The sequence below is a fragment of the Phalacrocorax aristotelis genome, chromosome 6 (assembly GCF_949628215.1).
Source record: "Phalacrocorax aristotelis chromosome 6, bGulAri2.1, whole genome shotgun sequence".
Taxonomy (NCBI): domain Eukaryota; kingdom Metazoa; phylum Chordata; class Aves; order Suliformes; family Phalacrocoracidae; genus Phalacrocorax; species Phalacrocorax aristotelis.
In genome coordinates, this window is record NC_134281.1 from 46,151,414 (window position 1) to 46,169,837 (window position 18,424).

An 18,424-nucleotide genomic window follows, 5' to 3' on the forward strand; every position below is an offset into this window, starting at 1 on the left:
TGGAAGACAGTGTCAAAAGCCTTAGTAAAGCCATAATCTCCCCTCATCCACCAAGCTAGTCATCTACAGGAAAAAATCCCATCCAAAAGGCACCTGCCATAACTTCCCATAACAAACACAGAGAGATAATTTTCTACAAATAATTTTTGAAGAGCTATCATTGTATAGAATAAACCCAACTTGTCTGCTGAGTCCATTTTTACTGTTCAGTAGCGTAATGAATTTTACTTTCCCAACCAGCCTGCCTTTAAGGGATATTAGACACCAAAACTCAATTGGGCATTAAAAGACAAGGGCTCAGTAGAAATCATGGGATTATTGTGCATTACAATTACCCTGCTTAGCTACTAAAAGTTATTCTACAGGTTTTATCATCTGCTTCTCGTGCAAATTGTCTAATAAATTAACCATGAAATTGAACTCGGCAACCATTCTCAAGTTGTATCAGCCTTCAGAGTAAGTAATTCTGTGTAAGTCCTGAAAAAGGAGTGGTGTTTTGCAAAATTGTCTTTTTTTCCCAGCTGTATCAGTTGACCTAATAAAAAAATAGGTCCTGTCTGATGCTCCTTCTTTCATTTACAGCCTTAAGCTGACATGACTGTAAAAAATCTATACCTTTTTTTTTTTTTACTTGCCACCAGGGGGAGGATTCTGCTTGTTCATCTGGGATATGATTCAACAAATAATACTTAAAAAAACAATCTCTGATGCAAAATAGCAGGGTGCACCTCCGCGATTTTCCAGGCACCCTTTCACAGCAGCTCTGCCTTTGTCTTGTCTCTGCAGTTACATTATAGCCTGTGAGAGGTACGTCACTTGTCCCAAAGCCTTGCTTTGCAAAATGCTCTTGATGTCAGAACCAACGTGGCCTCAAAGTAATTTCAAGAAGTTCTCCATCCTGAGAGAGCTCCCTTCAGTGACAGATGCTGGAAGTGTGCATCATCCTTTACATTTAAGATGGTTCTGATTCAAAATTACTCACCTCTTCTCTGATGCATCTCCTCTCCTTCAGCACTTTCTGCCTTCCAGACTTGCTACTTCCGAAGGAAAAATACTCCATAATTATTTTTCCTTTGTTATGTGGCTGCCTCCTTTCTTTCTGATCCTTTCTACCCTCTCTATGTCCAGACTTGGTGAGCTGGTACAGCTTTCCCACTCTTCCTTCTACTTGCTCTTTTCTAGACCATGCTTTTGTCCTCTGTAGCAAGATGGACCTCAGCACTTGCTAGACCACTTGGTGCTTAGCTGGGGTCTCAGTAGAATATGGTGAACGTGCTGCCGCAGCTTGATTGCCAGGGGCAGCTAGTTAACAAGTGTAAAAGCTGTTGCACATCTTTGGATTGCAGGTTAAACTTATTTTTGATCTGTTAAATATTTTTCTCTTTCTACTTGTTAGTTTTATACCTGGACATTTTAGTTGCTAACTCCTAATGCAGATTCTTTACACCCTGCTGCTTTTTAAGCTAGATCGACTGATAAATGCTGGTTGGCATTTTCTTTTGTGCAGAGGGATACATCTTGAACGTTCTATCCAACAGTTGCTTTATGCACATTGTGTAACTTCATGAACGCAAGCAACTCCACAGGGTTTAGAGGAGCCACTTACAGGTCACTGTTTGTTGTAGTTGTGTTTAAAGTTAATTATGCATTGCAGCACCTCAACAGTGCACAGTAACCAAGGCCTCAGATTAGTTTGCCCCCATCGGCTTTGTTTCGCGTGCTGCCCATCTGCATATGGCTTGCAATAAACACGCAGTTACCTTACGTAACTTCTTTAGATGCATCCTAGAAATCCCCTTGGATTCTCAGCTTCTACTCCTTTTATGGTGATAACAAACCCCAAAGACACTTCAGAATTCTTAGTGTAGTCCCAGGATGCTGCCAGGCCAAATCAATCTCATGTAAACAAACATGCTGTCAGCTCCCTTTCTCCCAGAAACAACCCACAGAGAAAAAAAAAAATCCAAAGTTAATTAAAGAGTGACTGGATTGCAGCTAGCCATCTGGCTGCCTGGGAGCAGAGGTTGCTTTGTGCACCTGGGGCTGAACAGGCTTTAAGGAAGTGTCAGCTGGAGACTCGGGAAACCTTTCCTTTGCCATGCTTAGCAGCAAGGAACAAAAGTGCAACAACCAAGAACACCAGCACGGCCGTGGTGTCCCATCCGACATCCTGCATGCTGAGTTTAGCAGTCATATGCTTCAAATGCACTTCTGTCCCCGTGGCTGTTTGTCTGCCATCATATCTAGCCTCTACCAAACTGCTAATGAGCTTTATTCATGTAATGAATAGCTCCAAAGTGAGATATTGTTAAACCCGTATGAACGCAATGTCATATATCCTTGGAGGCGATGACACTTTTCTGAACTTTCAGCGAGAGGCATTTGCATCTGCATTATGCTCTGATACTTACTTACAGCTGACCCCAGTATTATGCCAGATTGGGTTTGCCCAACCAGAACCGCTCCAGGGCTATTCCTTCACAACCGTGGCTATAGGTGGATGAAAAATCGAGACCTGAGGAGGGATATTTAGAAAGCAATAAAGGTGGAATTACACCGAGCAGAACTCTATCCAGAGAGCAGGATAAAAAGGGGAACTCCACTGCAAGTTCATGCTCATCTCAAAGCAAAGCCAAAGGATGAAGTTTATCTAAAAGGTTGCATCCCACTTCCAGACCGCTGTGTAAGTTGTTTTGGGGGCTTACTGGACAGGGGCACTTGCTGCCTGGAGGGAACCAGGAAACAACCATGAAGGTCTGTCAAAATGGTAGAAGTCACTTTGTGTCAAAACTATTTGGCATATTAACTCATTTCCCCTTTCTCCCTCCAAGAAACAGATGCTGATTCGTTAAGCAGTTTAGGCAAATAAACTGAGTTTGCTTTTCCTTTCAAAGTTTGTCTAGAGTAAGGAGTGGCTGCACACAGTTCCCAGGCCTGCCATTGTCTGGGGAGCACCACTCCTCGGGGAGGTGGTGATTCACTCTTGCAGCGCCAGCCTGGTGCCACCACGTCAGCATGCCCCGAGGAGGAGGAATCTCCACTGACAGCTGCCAGCCAGTTCCTGTGGCCTGTCACAGGCAGTGGGGACAATGTCCAAGACTTGAGTGATCCTATCCAGGCTGTGACAAATGTCATGATGCAATTTTGTAATGGCTAAATCTGTGGTAGGTTCCTTCGATTAGGGACCAAAAGAAAAACAGAGGGACCCCCAAACTTCTCCATTCATAACTATGCTGGAAGCAGGGACTGGCTGACCTGTGCTTACAGCATTCCAGGTTGTGACTTAGAACAGCAAGAGAGGCTGTTATACCCCCTGCCCCACTGTGCTGGTGCTCATCCCAGGATGGGGCAGAGCAGCCCGTCAATGTGGGGAGCAGGCAGGGTACGTCCCAGGCGTGGGATCACCGAGTGGGTGGGTGCTGTAAAAAAAAGCAAGCATTTCTGAGCTGCTCCCATGTTCTTCTTACCTCTGACCAGCACAGGTGTCTCCTCCTCCATTTCCACTGTCCCTGTCATGATGTGGTGGATGAAGGGGAGACAACTTCCCTAGAGTTTCCCCCCCCCTCAAAAGGGCATGATCCCATTGCTGCCACTCCAAGCCAGGGCAAGGGAGCGAAGGCCCACAAGAGCTGCGGGAGGAGCTGGGGCACGGCTGAAGGGGCAGGACAGTCTGGACTGAATGTGACTAAGGCTGTAGGTAACTTGTTGCTGGTTAGAGATCATTTGTTGCTATATACTAAATTTTGGACCATTTTGCACATGCACAGTGTGGCGTAGGTAGACATGCTGCAGAAATATTAATTGATAAGAACTGCAGATGTTCTCCCCACTTTCTGAGCGTGTTTCAGGATGCAACGTAACATGCTGTGCATAAAAGAAGCTGCGCTGGCAGCACAAATTTGGATGTCACTTTACTGAGCTATTTCTAATATTTTGAACAGTTTTCAAAATCCCATTTGTAAGGATCTTTGAGCATTAGCCCTGTTAAAGAGAATGAAATTCACACACATCTTGGGGACACAGCATGGGACATACATGCTGTTTATTCCACTCTGAAGTGAAGAAGCGCCCAGATGAGTACTACCTATGCAAATAAGGATTTTGTTTTCTCCATGTGGCTGGCATGTTTTCACCTAGCTTCCCCAGACAACAGCTTGTCATAAGCTGAAACAACTGCTCTGTGTGCAAATTGTGCTTCTTTGGGATACAATGTTGCCTGTGTATGCCCAATGCTTATCATGAGCTTAGACGATTAGTCTTTGAGACACAGGGTCATTAGTGTTATTACTAGTTACAGCATCACACATAGCAGATCATCATCCTTGATTTAAGTGCTGTGGTGCTGCTCTTGCTGTAGTAATAAATAAAGCAATAAATAAAAGACTGTTTTTAGAAAAGAGGGAACTGAAAAGATTAAAATTGTTTCCTTAGGTCAATTGCACTGTGTGAGGATGCAGTAACTTGAATTAGAAACACTGGGAGAGCAGTAGAGTATGCATATTGTGCTTGATAAATGTGCTCACATGACTGCTGTGAGATTCAGATAGATCCACGTGTCAGAGAACAAGATAAAGCATAACATCTGCTCTTCCTTTCCACCTCCATGGGCTTGTGGGAGTTGTCTTCTGTTCCCTCATTTGACCATCTATAAATCTAAAATAATACAGACCTCCCTTGCTGGAAGTTGTGTAAGCAACTCATAACAATATAACGTTACATCCTGGAAGGGAAGTGCACTAGGAGAGCTAACAATATTCACTTCATAAATTACAGAAATATGGCTGAACAAAATTATAGACAGAAAGAATCACTACAAATTCCCCTCTCAATTACCTGGGTGCAAACCTTCTTCTCTTGGTTAGCCCTGACTGAGAAAGGGCTTTTGTAATGCTCTAGTGCAGCTGGATATAAACACTGGCATTTCAGGAATGGCATGAAATCTGGAAATGCCTTTGGAAATTAGGCTGAACAGTGGCTCTGTGCTTGTCATGGGATGTTAAATCAGGCAATCACTAAGCAGATGCTCAAGTGAGCCTAAGTTATAACATGCCCTTTGCATCAAAGGTGTAGGTATCTGCCCATGACCACTTGTCTTCCATGTTGGTGCTTTATAGGGCTGTTGGCTCGCAATGCTTTTCTAGATTGAGCATCAGTCAGCAGGTGGAGGGAAAGCACTGTCACCGTCACTGCAAACACCATGTTGGGTAGAGTGGAAGTCAGGTTTTGGAAAAGACAGAAAACACATTTCCCAGAGCAATGAGAGGATTGCAAGGAGCTAAAAAGACTTTTGTAGGTGTCAAGCCTGTTAGGCTTTCTTTGAAATAACTACTGTAGTAAGTCTGGGATTTTGTTATGGTACCGACTATTTCAAGTTGCCTACACAAAGCTGAGGCTTAAGGCTTAAATCAGAGCCTGGCTTATATAACAATAATTTTAGTTGGGGTCTCAATGGCAAATAAACTTTGTCACATTCTAGATGAGGGTAGAAAATCAGCCCAATGCTGGGTAGAATTGTCCCCTGGGCCACCTGGCAGATAACTCTGACTTGAATAAAATGGAGATGCTGTCTGGCATCTCTGATCTGCGCAGTGAGAAGAGATATTCCTTCAAGCTTCTCTGCAGCTCTCCTGTGGTTGCCCCTAAAATGCAGACCTTGGCTATACACTAGTTATATAGCACTGCCACACTCTTTGGATTTCTATGTTCTCACAAGTATTGTTAACTAGTCAGCTACCATCAGGAAAATGTAGCAATAAAAGCAATTTACAGAATCCTTTAAAGCGGCTGAACTATTACAAAGCTAAAGCTTGTTGACCTACAAGTCAGTCCAAAGATGGTTACTGAAGATCACCAGATGTGCAAAAAGCTTTTACAAGTAGACAAAGCAATCTCTGTCCTGTCTGGGCAGTGTCCAAGCTGAGTTAGCATCAAACACACCAGCACACCACCACGAGACTGGGCAGGAAGGGAACGGTGCTCTGAGGGATGCAGCAGGGCACAGAGGCACCTGTACTCCCCAATTTTAGAGCCCTGAGTTCAGAGGTGGTCCCTGGAGGTTGCTTAGCTAGGTAACAAGAGAAGATAGGAACTCTGCAACACCAGTATCTTTAGTTGACTCCTGCCCCAGCCTCCCGTTGCAAGGAGCCACTCTCTCCCAGGGCCAATCAAAAACCTTGTTTTTGTGCTCAGGCACTTGCTTGAAGCCCAGCAGTGGGAAAACATGCTGCCATCTTTGCTGGCTGTTTGGGAAGCACCTTGTTAGTTATGTCAGAGATTTAAAATGCCCATGATTTTGTTCACTTTTTCTAGGGGACCATCTCTGAAAGCTGTTTTCAGTTTTCCAGCAAGGGGTGGACCACAGTCAGGTCCCTGATTTTGAACTTGGGGTCTGTTTGTAGGATTTTAAAGCCAAGATGGTCTGCTATAACTGCTTCATCTGACCTTCAGACAAGGAATTTAGAGACATCGCAGACACTGCCTCATTTGTTTTGTCTTCTTACCAGTAGAGATGTAGTTCCTGATGCCACAGCCACCATCACTGACCTTCAGAGTTAACAGTTCTACTAAAGTGAATTCCTGACCGTACAGAGTGTAACACGATCAGCAAGTGAGGGTCGCATCTGGGGCAGCGTTCCCTGTCCCCGGCGCTCTAGGAACGCCTGAGGTGATCCACATCCCCGGGAGCGCAGGACGGAGCGGGGGCGGAGGGCTCGCACCTGGACGGGGCCGCCGGAGGGCTCGGCCCGCCCGCTTTCCTTTCCGCCTTCCCACCGCTGACGGCCGGCGTCGTGCGGAGCGGCGCGGCGCCCTGCTGGGACCCCCCCTCGGTCCCCGCCGGAGCTCCCGCACTCCAGCCCCGCCGATCCCAACCGGCCACCGCGCACACTCCCCCCAGCACCGCCGCGGCTCCGCCCCCGGGGCCGCCCCAGGTGCCGGCGGTGGGGCGGCTCCCGCCACGCGAGCAGCGGCCGCGGGACCCGCACGACTCGGCCCGGCCCGGCCCGGCTCGGCTCGGCTTAGCTCAGCTCAGCTCGGCGTTACCGCTCCTCCGTTTCAGGTAAGAGCCATGGCCCGGCGGAGGGGGGCTTCCTCCCGCGGCGGTGCGCGCCGTCGGGGCGCAGCGTTCCCCGTGGAAAGCACCCGTGAGGGGGACGACCCCCGCCGCCCGCCGCCCTCCTGAGGCTGCCGCCGCGGGGCGGGAACCGCGCTGCGCCTCACCGCACCTCGCCGTCCCCGCCGGGCCCCGAAAACTCTTCCCGCCCTCCTCGGTCCTGAGCGTCGGGGCCGTCCCCGGGCTCCGGGGGACGGCGGGGCAGGGCAGGGGGTGCCCCGGCCCCCGAGGAGCCCCCGCGGGTCGGGCGTCGGCCGCGGCGCCGGCTGGCCGGACGGCCGCTTGGTACCCGAGGTGCCGTGTGAACGGCAGACCCTCGGGAGCGACGGGGAGAAGGTGACAACAGTTATATCTCTAAAATAAATATTTATCGGTAATGAGAGCTGGTATAATATTGCTTTATCTTTAAAATATCCTGAGCTGGGGAAGGAGGTTGGAGACCAGGGCCTTCCCAGCTGTTTTCCAGCTGGTGTGTAACCTCTGTCAGTTCCTGTCACCCTGGGCGGTTGTTTTCGGCTCGGGGAGTTGCAGCACTTAAAACCAGAAACTGTAGAGCAGTAAAATCAACTGCCGGGAAGTGCAGGATCTCGTTTTTCCTGTTGCTGCTCTTTGAAGAGGAGAGACTTGCTGCTGCTGCTGGACTGCACAGCTTTGCTTGGCGCTCGCCACAGAACAGCCACCTGCAGATTTGCTGCTTTGCCGTGGAAGAACGGACGTGCAGGCTGTGTGTACGTCCATGCTGCCCTATAGCAGCAGGCAGCAAGCCCATTTCATGAAGCCGAACAGATCTATCATTCTAATTAAATTCATAAAAATATAAACTCTCCAATTTCTCTAGTTTATGTGGTCTTTTTGCCATGTGTTCTGAGAATATGCATTGTTTTTTCCCTGATGTTTTCTCTGCGCTTGACAGCAGTGAGACAGTGTCATCTGATGCGCTCGGTAACATCGTGCTGTGGGATCGCAGGCAATATTGCTAACACCGGCACAAGCGTTTCCACCTTTTTGCCTCCCAAGGTTCTGTCTCCACGCTGTCCTTTCCTTCTTACGCCATGAGTAGTGGTGTGTTTGTGCAGTGCATCAGGTTGATCTGACCTAAATTAAGACTAACCTGACCAAAAAAAAAATAAAAAGGGGGCATTAGTTTTAACCTGGATTTTCCCTTGGCTTGAGACAATGTAAGATTGTGGCCTCAGAAGTTTAATTTGCGTTTCTGTGCACTTTCTTGGTGGCAAACCAGTTTTGTTCTTCATTGCTCAGTCCTGAGCCAGTGCTGCACTCTCAGGTGTGCTGATAACAGTTTGTGGGGCTTCATAGTAGCCTGGATTACCTCTGGGTTCAAGTAAACCTCCTCTTTTAAATATGGTGTTTGTTCTTTTTTTTTTTCCCCTCCACCTCCCGAGGTAAACATGTCAGTGGAACCATAGTCTTTATCTGTGTATTTGAATCTGTACCCAGGTCATGGGAGCACTGTTCTTGGATTATAGTGGGTACAAGATTGAATCCATATGCTGCGATATGCAAATATATAGCTAAAAAGCTTTTATTTGCTGTTGTTTGTGCTTGCTATCCTGGAAGTGGTTGTACATGCTTGTACTGAGACCTTGGTGTGATCGCTGCCATCAGGACAATTTGTAGTATAAGTCAGGAGAGAGGCAAATAAACCAACCTTTAAATCAAGCTTCCTTTGGCGTTTTAACAAAACTGTGCTGGCCTCTTTGCAGATCTGATATGTTTTCAGGTAACAGATTGAGAAGACTTACTGGCTTTAGGCTTTAATAGCAGTAGTTCTTGCTACACCAAGGTGTAGCAAAGGAATGCATGTAGTATTCATTAGCATGCCAGTTGTCATTGTCGTGCAATAGTCATGTTATTTGACCTGCATTTGTTTCAGATAGTTTTTCCTACTTTCATTTTCACATGATCTGATGCAGCCCCAGATCAAAATGGGCAGCTCACAGCATCACATTTAAGGGTCTTGCATCACACTGGCTGTTGTAGTGCTAGGGAAGGGCACTCATGTCTGCCTAAGCCTCCCCAGTAAGTCCACGCCTGTTCTGTTTCTAGTTTGGCCTGAGGAAGTAGTTTTTTCTGAAGCAGTTCTCAGTGGCTAACATTGAGAAATGTCCGGAACTGTTAATTTCAGGTATGCTTCTTGCTGTAAAAATTTATCTTTTGCTTAAAGTTCTGCAGCGCTTCGTGAGCTCATGCAAAGTCTGCTTAGCTTACTGCAGCATGGTAGTATTTGATCTTTGATGTAAGCAACAAGGCTTATGTGTGGAAGTATTAGCTAATTAAAACATGGGAATTGCGAGGGCGCTGGTTCTAATCCCAGTTAGCAGGTGGCTTACTTCACAGCATGGAGAACATCATAGCACAGAGAAATGAAATAACTTGTTCATCACAGATTTTCTGCTTGTAGGGGGAGGACAGAAGGCATCAATTTAAACTTCTCCTGCACTGCGAAGGCTCCCTGAGCTGGCCCTGTCTCTCTCTGGTTCTGGTTTAGAGGTGGTCACTACAAGACAAAACCAGTTTCCAGTCACCTGATTTGGTCAGGACAGAAGCTTGCTTTTACCTTTAAATGAAAGGTTTTAGACCTGGTGATGCAGAAAAATCTGTAACTCTGGCTCTCATGCAGTGGTGAAGGTGCGTCTACCTGAATTTGCATGTGGCCTGACTCTAGCTCCAGATAATGTGAGTTCCATCATGTACCTGAACTTGCCTTATCCTCCGCCATGAACGTACCTGTGCTCTGCCTTCCAGCTGGGGAAGGATCAGCAGGACGTTACATGTGTCTTGCAGCAGAGTTGGTACAGGTTCCTCTCGTACCAGCTGAGTGCTTTATTGTCACTGCTACTTTGGTGTATTCAGCAGCGAGATACTTGGAAGTATTTCACTATTGCCAGTTCTTTCTCGGAGAAACCAAGGTAGAACTGCAAGGCTGGAGAGGCAAAAACAAGGGAACTGAAGTCCGTTTTCTCAGCCATCACTGCAATGTTTGTAACAGGAAGCAAGGGCTTTAATGATGGTGAGTTTTGTAATAGGGATCAGCCTCTTCAGCTCGCACTGTTCTCTGGAGATGGGGCTGGATTCAGGGTCAGCTCAACTAGCAGTTCTGTAGGCCTGGAAATAGGCTGGCTCCTGGGGTTCCCAAACTCAATGGAATATTCAGGGAATTGCAGAAGTCTCCTCTGCATCTCCTCTTTAGGGCATAAAGATCTTATAATTCTCTTGTTCCATACATCCTCCGGGGGAGAGCTGAGCTGGGCTTGGTTAGTGGCCCCCTTTTAGAAGGCGAAATCTTTATACTGTTAAATACTTTTCTCTGTATCTTCTGGAGTAGTGTGTTTGCCAATAGGCATGGAACTATATGATAAGAGCTGCAATGAAAACACTCATAGAAGAAGGTAAAAAATGTGTGAACTTTTATTTCATTTTTTGCCATTGTAAAATTACAGTGATTAATTCCTCCTTCCTGAGAGATTTCTCGTGGCTCTAAAATGGACTTCAAGGATGTTGAACATTATGCAGGAAGTGGGAGAGGCATGGCTCCAGACACAGAGGGACATTTGGCTTGAGGAAATCTTCCAACAGCAGTCCCGGCCTGCTGCCTAACAAAATGTAAAGTTAGAGAGTTGGTGGGAGAAGGGTGATACCTGCAGGTTCTTGACTTTTGTTCCACACCCAGCAAATTCTTAGAAGACTTTTTAAAGCCCGTGTTCCCAACTCTGAATGGGTAATAATAAATAACCACCTACATTGTTTAGAGGTTCTTAATCCTTCAGTTGTCACGCATATATCGAACACATTTTTTAGCATGTGAATTCTGGACCAAATCCACTATGAGCATCTTCTTGCAAAGACTTCTGGACTCATTAATGAATCAATATTAGTTTTTGCTGTCATGATGAGGGGCTCACATTTTAAAAGTAATAAACGTTGACTTAATTTTCTTTCTGTTTACAATATTGAACTATTTTTGCTTCTGGTCTGTCAGTTAGGTTATTTGGATGACACCTCAAAATCAGGTTCTGGGCAGTACTGAAGTGTGAGCCAGAGGTTGTTGCAGGGAGCAACTGTTGCAGAGGGCAGGGGTGTGAGAACAGGAGGAAATGTAACCGGCACTGAAAATGTGCAATACCTGGGGCAAGAGCAAGGTGCTGTCTTCTTGCCAAGTGAGGTGATTGTCAATTGTGTGGATCGTGAGAAATTATTTGTCCTTGCTCGATCTGAATTCTGACCTGGAATAGGTGGCTGCAGCTTGGTATTTACATAAGGTCTGAGTTTGTCCACACGTTTTGGCAGTCTCCACAAGGCAAGATAATGTAAATCAAGATGACAAATGGTCGTTTACCCTTGTTTACTGCAGAGGAAATGCACCAGAGACAACATTGGCCTTTAGATTATATTAGCCATGAAAAAAGATATAAATTCTGTTATATTTTGCTGCTCTAAATTGGGAATGACTATTACTTTAAGGCAGTTATTTTTGTATGGATGTGCTGCAAGGGGGGGTTGCAGACGTTTCCACGTCCTGTTGCAGTTTGCCTTTGCAGCACAGTAGACTTTGACCCAGGCTTTGTACGAAACACCAGTGTATACAGATGTATTTCAGCTGCTCCTTGGTTCCATTTATTTTGCTGCCTTTCTTCAGGAAAGGTGTAACGATTCCTATCTGAGGTTTTGCAGCCACTTGTATGATTTATCTGGAACTTTTATTTTAGATTAATCTAGATAATGTCCCTTTAATAAATTTTATACTGATGGCTCCAAATATCTGCTGTTATCTTAATATCTGTCACTAACTCAGGCGCTGTTTCTGTTCTCTCTGTATGCTGTGGGGCTTCCTCCTTTACTTCCAGTGAAGGAAGCTCAGACCTTTATGCAGCAGTGTGTTCAGTCAACCTGCCTACCTATTAGTCTCTTACATAATATTCTCATTATCCATCTTTGCCGTAAACATTGTAATCCTTTTGCTTCTACATCGCAGGTTCAACAGAGTGACCACTCTCTTGATTCATATACTCAGAGCAAAGCCTCCATCTGTCTCATGGATTATAGATCTAAATTGGTAACTATCACTTGCTTGCTATATTTATTAGCAGTTATGTTAATTGCTCATACCATGTTTTCTGCTTCTGATAAATCTCTGTTGTAGTACTAGCATTTGTATAAGACTCCTTAAGGTCACGTCCTTATTTCCTTTATGAGCTTTATTCTTAGGACAGCGTACATTGGCTGTAAAAAAGAAAAATCCATTACTTGTTAGAAATCTAATTCAGGATTTAATTCCTGAAAAATAATGAAAAAAACTTTTTTTAGATGACAAAGCACATAAAGGACCGAGTTCTTATAATAGAGAATTGACATAGATGTATAGTTTGTGAACTAGAGAATTTGTAATGTATATGCACTTTTTAAGACTTTTTGGGGGAAAAAAACCCACAAAGTATTAACTCTTTTGAAGAGAAGTTGTGCTGCATATCAGTAATGTCTCTCATGGATTACTGCTAAGATGTAAATATTAGAGATTAAGAAATATTTTGTTTTAGCTGCTTTTTTGTTTCTTCCCTATAACATAACTTACAGGATAGTTCCCGCGGACTTTTAGCATCTTCAGAGCTGTCTGCAATGCTCCTGTCCTATGTTTCTGTAAGAGCCTTGGCAGATGTATGATGTATTAGACTTTAGCACTATGTAAGTAGGGAGTTTTAACTTCCACCTTTATTTAACCTAACGATTTCTGCTTTTACTGAATAGTTCTATGTGGTAATCTCTTTTCTTCCTTCCACACTCCTCAGTGCCTATGGATAGCCAGGAGTCTAACAGGTACAACTGTGTTTGTGACTGTGCCCCTTCTCTTGTTGCCTTCTGTTAGCACTTAGTTGTTCTAGACTGACAACTTCTTTCTCAGTTTTTCCTCTGTTGGCTGATCTTCAGCACTGTAAATCTGGAACAATAAAATGGAAGTAAGAAGAAGAAAGTTTGGACTCCAAAATAAAGGAATGGTTTAACACTGGTAACTCAATACAGCAGTAAAATAGTATGCCAGGAGAAATGGCAGAGGCTCAGTGGCTGAACACACACAAAATGAGGCTGGACCCAGCCTTGATCAGCATGCTGTGCTAAGATCTTTGATTCTTAGAAATACAGGGGGGCAGTTACACCCCCATCTTCTCACCTGCCTAATAAAAGGAACGTGTGTGCAGTAGCAGATGATGATGACAGTTAAACAGTCACACTTAAATTGCCGCCGGTCCTATATAACGCAAAACATATGTAGTAAATTTCAGTTTGGGCTTTAAAAATAAAGCAGTGACAAATATTAAAATATGTTTTTACTGCTAGAAATGCACAGAGCTTGTAATATATAGGATATGTAGGTTCCTAACAAGTTGAAATCGCAGACATGTTTTTGTGTGTAGTTTGAAGTATAAGTTCCATCAGTGTGACCATGTTTCATGGTTAATTGAGGTGACTGACAGCAGGCAAGGAGACCCTTTTCCAAAGGCAATTCAGACTTCTTCCTTGCAATGTTGTGAGAGTGGGATGTGGAAACAGCCGTGTCTGTGAGCAGACCCATGTGGTTGCTAACAGAGAGATGCCTAAAGTTCAAGGTAATGATCAGATTTCTTGTTTCTTGTCTGTGAGTGGATAGAGAAGAACATCCCTCTGTTTGTTTGTAGCCAAAATGATAAAGGTTGGAAACACCTGGATTCAACATTAGTTTTTTTCTGGAAAAAAATGAATGGCAAGATTGGCCAGTTGATTTCTAGTCAGCACCATGAGCTTTAGACAGTTCATGCACTGCGTTTCACTGAAGTTGGCTCTAGGCATTAAATACTGCAGAACTGGGGCAGCAGTGACTACTTCTGGTGATTTGTAAGAGCAGTAATACTTTGGTTGTTCATGTTGCACTGCAAAACAGTTTGATTCTTCACCATGATGCTGGTCACAAATTAAAGAGCACAGCTGTGCGGAGCCATATATATGATATGTTTCAGTGAGTACTGAAAGCAGTGAAGTCTGGTTTCCCATGGAGGTGTTTTATGGTGATAAGCTTTTTTTTTAAGCTTCATTAGACCAAAATGAAAAATAAAGGCAGGAGATACATCTTGACTGAGGAACGTGTTCTTTGGTAGCTAATAAGGTCTGATTTAAGATTTTATTGCTTTTTAGAGCATTTGTAGCATCCTCCTCCTATGTGGTTTCTCTGTCTAATAAAAGACGAGCTCACACTGCAGGCTTTTTCCTCAACAGGGAAATAATAAGGTATCTCATAGCTACATAACTGCCTGTTCTCGTGAAACGACCTGGGAGTGGATGTGTTTGAGCCTTTGTTCCCATTGCTAAAGCATATGGGGAAAACAGGTTGTCAATATTAGTATGCTCTTAGCTACAAAGAAGTGGGATACCCAGGCAAAGAACTAAAAGATGCAGAGTCTCATACTGAGTGTTCTCAAGGACAATCTGATTGGCAGCTTTTTCTTCCCCTGTGAAATGGGTTTTCTATAATGTAGCTCAATCTTTCCTGCATAGGTATTTTCTTGAGGATTATTCCAAGGCAGTCAAAATGAAAACAGTCACAAGCATCTCTTTTGCACTCTGTATGCCAGTCGTATTTGACTTGGTCCTCTGTAAGAAACCCCTGGTTAGTCTGCACGTGCTTGTAAAACAGCAGAGATGCTGCTCTATTTGGAGTTATCCTAAGCAAAGAGCGTATGTAGTTGTGTACCCAGAGAGCAGGAGGTTACGCTGCCAAATAAATGTCTGTTCACCAAGGAGGGAATAAAATCCTCCGAGAGCAATAGCTGTGCAAGCTCTTCTGATGAGTTGGACAGGAGCTGCCTGACATGGGCGCGTTGTCACCTTTTCCCTCCGCTGCCGATGCTGAATCTCTACCAGGTGCGGAGGGCCTGTAGGAGATGTGATTTCGTGGCCCATTCTCTCAGTAGCATAGCAACTGCCATCGCGTCCCTCTGCATGGTTCCCTCAGCTGCGCTGGATCAGGAACTGAACCGACTTTAAAAACAGCCCTGCAAAACAGGAGAAGTTGTAGGAGGATTTATTTTTAACTGGGATCTCTCTGTTCTCTGAACCAGCTCTCTGCATGGTCCTCAGGACTGGCATAACTAGGGAGCACTTGGAGCAGGGGTGAGACAGCAAGTGGGGAAAGAGGAAGGGAGCGGAGAAGAATTGGGAGAAAGGTCTGCTGGTTTCTGGCTTCAGGATTCAAGCACAAATTCAGGGGCAGCCCTGTGTATTCTTTTGGAGTACAGTTTCAGTAATGATCTGCAATCAGAGGAGTAATCACTAATTAGTACTAAAATCCTTTCAATTTCACTCTATTGACCAGAGTAAGGGAAAGGGAAAAGATAAATTTAAGCGAGGGGATGGAATTTTCCTTGAAATTTTTGTGCTCCAGCACTGCCTCTAATGATTCAAGGCATCGTCTTCAGCATAGCACAGTGGCACGCGCAGGCCAGTGAGAGTTGTGCTTCTATGACAACAGCCCCGTGTTCTGTGCAAGTATCATTTGCTCTTATTTTCTGCATTGTGCTTCTAACAAAGCTGGTCTAGCTGGCCGCACTCGGTAATTGCTTTTTTAACTGAGACCTGAAAGTCACATTTGTAACCAGGTACACTTTTCATTATAGCAATATAGGGGGGTTAATAGAAGCAGCAGTGTTTCTTTTAAAAGATCAGTTTGGAGTGTGCGGACGGATTCTGCGAAGGCAGAGGTAGAAAGAAGATATTGATGCCTGTATGATTAGTGGAACACTTCTTTGTTAAAGGTCTGCCTCTGAATCTGTAAATGACCAGGCTTCAAGCGATGAGGGCATCTCTGTGGGTGGAGTGGAGAAGTAGAGATTTTAACATCGTGTGTTAACACATGAGTTCTCAGGGCATTTGTGGAAGTTATGAATGTGTATGAGGAAGATGAATTACTCAAACAGAGAACTTCTTACTGTCTTCTAGCTTGGTGATGGTACAAATCAACTAATCATCTGGATAAATAATTTTTTGCAGCTAAGATTTCTAACATTTGAACTGAGGCAGTGAGTGCATTGGCCTGAGTGGGTATGTGGAAGTCAGTTGGATGTTGAAGTCTTCATTTTAGAAACTCCTGTTAAGAACCACAAAGCATGAGTACAAGAGCCCTTTTCTGATGTACAGGTGAGAAGAAAATCTGTACTTGGGTTTTCTGGAGTCCTTGCAAAGGACTGTAGTCTTACTGAATAGCAGCTGAAGTTCAGAAGAGTGTATCAGAATTGTGTTGTATCCTACAGAGAATCACTTGTGGGAAGATTTTACTGCATTCGGTGCAGCTGTTGACTGTTGAGCTATGGATAAAATTCTTCAGAAACTGTTAATGCAATCTGTGAATGAAATGTCTGCTGCACCAGCCCTTTTCTGTGTGAGAAAGTTGCATGTGTTTAGTCGGAGATAAACAGTCGTGCATATTTTACTGACGTTTAAACTGGGTTGGTTTTGGTCTGTTTTCCCTCTGGGGATTTAAGTTAAACTGTCATCCCAATTTAAGTTGCCTTCGGACAGCACTTTGGTTTATAGCTGTTTAACTACAGTGAGTTTTGAACTGTTTGTTTTGGTTTTTTTTCAGTGAGTGAGTGAAGTCCTGTGTGCAGGTGAGACTTGCTGAGAAGGAAAGTATTTGAGCATGTGGTGAGAGTAGACATCGGTGAGAGTTTTGTTCCCAGACATACCCACAAATCTGAGTTGAGGGGAAAATTAACTTATTTCTTTGGATGCCGGGGGAAGAAGATACTTCTGCCTCCACTCAGTGCTTTCTGACACTGCACCAAGTAGCACATGTCCTAGTTTGGACGAGTAGCTGCTAATCAGACCAGTGCTGTCATTGCCCCAGTTTGCACAATGCCCTATCTGGTTATAAGGAGCTGAGACCTTTGCTTTTTTGATGTGGGGTAGATTTTGAAACAACATTAGAGATTAGAAGTGTCATATATTGGTTAAAAGGTGAAGTTTCCCTTTTCTTCTCTCTGGAGTAATTTGGTATGTGTAGTTGTCTTCTGCTCTGTCCAAACAGAGATGAAAAGTCAGGGGTTTGCCTTCTCCTACATAGTGTCCGAGCTGCATATGTTAAAGTAGCCAGGACTGCTCAGTGAGTTCCACGCATCTTCGTATTTCAGATTCTACAGTTGTTTTTGATTTCTGCATTCAGTTCAGGGTCACAAGAGGAGGAGTGGTCTCTGAGGCTGCATCTTCCTACTCCAACATCCCCAGCTCTCATGTCCCCATAATAAGTGATAATTTATCCATTCCAAATGCTGCCTGCATCCCCACTGAGCACTCATGTTTTCTGCAGGTGCTGTTTACTTTAATTGCAGTTTTGAGAGTACATAGGTGTTGGATAGATTCAAAGTTTTCTGCTGAAATTTGTGTTGTTTCATAATTTCCTGTTGCTTTTTTTTCCTTCTGCAAATGTTGAGGATGGAACTGTTCCTAGGATAAAATGGTGGTGATGCATGTGCTAGAAATGCAGATTTTCCCTAGTAGTCATAAAAGGAATTATTTAGGTTTACCTCCCTTGGAGGCTGCATAATGAACTGCATAGTTGGATGCACTGTCAAAGACTTTAGTTCTTGGTTGCAGTACTCCAGTTTATTGGAGCACCAGAAGTGGCACCCTGCCACAGAAGTAAAGAATGCTGTTTCCCCACTAGTATTTGAACAATCTGCAATAGCCATCTGTTATTCTTTTAAACACAAACCAGTGCAACAGGTGTATTTCTTGGGTTTGGAAATCTTACCAGTACAAGTGGTTAATAGAAATTTAAAGATAGGATTTAGGAAGATTTCAAGGTGTGTTCCTCTTTATTCGGCAGATATAGTGGTTATGATATTAGCAAGGAGATAAGATAAACATATGGCACACAGTTAAGGAAAACAAATGCTGAACTGCTCTTAAATCTGTTCTTTTTCAATGTTTGTAATTTTCTTAGATGGCTTCAGTAACAGATGCCAGATACAGGCAGAAAGACACTTCAGATCAAAATTTTGATTACATGTTCAAACTCCTGATCATTGGCAACAGCAGCGTGGGCAAAACATCCTTCCTCTTCAGATACGCTGATGACACTTTCACGCCAGCCTTCGTTAGCACAGTAGGAATTGACTTCAAAGTGAAAACAGTTTATAGGAATGACAAGCGGGTGAAACTTCAGATTTGGGTAAGTGCCAGTATTTTCAAAAATGCTTTGTATTAATCCCAGCAAAGATATAATGGTAAAAACCAGCTTGTTTGGAAGTAGGTTTTTTAATTAATATAGAT

At 44.2% G+C, this 18,424-nt stretch overlaps 2 protein-coding genes across 4 annotated transcripts in view; one reads left to right on the forward strand and one right to left on the reverse strand.

The window, feature by feature from the left end:
- Positions 1-18,424, reverse strand: part of LOC142059163 (transcription factor BTF3 homolog 4) — a 186,908-nt gene that overhangs the window by 22,306 nt on the left and 146,178 nt on the right. The gene's annotated exons all lie outside the window — the stretch shown is intronic.
- RAB3B (RAB3B, member RAS oncogene family) overlaps positions 6,934-18,424 on the forward strand; it is a 59,098-nt gene continuing 47,607 nt past the window's right edge. The window contains exons 1-3 of one of the 3 annotated variants that reach the window (XM_075097636.1): positions 6,938-7,057; positions 12,105-12,185; positions 18,096-18,323. In XM_075097636.1, coding sequence (XP_074953737.1) covers positions 12,165-12,185; positions 18,096-18,323 — 249 coding nt within the window. In that variant the 5' untranslated portion in view covers positions 6,938-7,057; positions 12,105-12,164. Of the gene's footprint in view, positions 7,058-12,104; positions 12,186-16,270; positions 16,292-18,095; positions 18,324-18,424 lie in introns of those variants that run through there. The other 2 variants (XM_075097637.1, XM_075097638.1) reach the window with 2 other exon arrangements.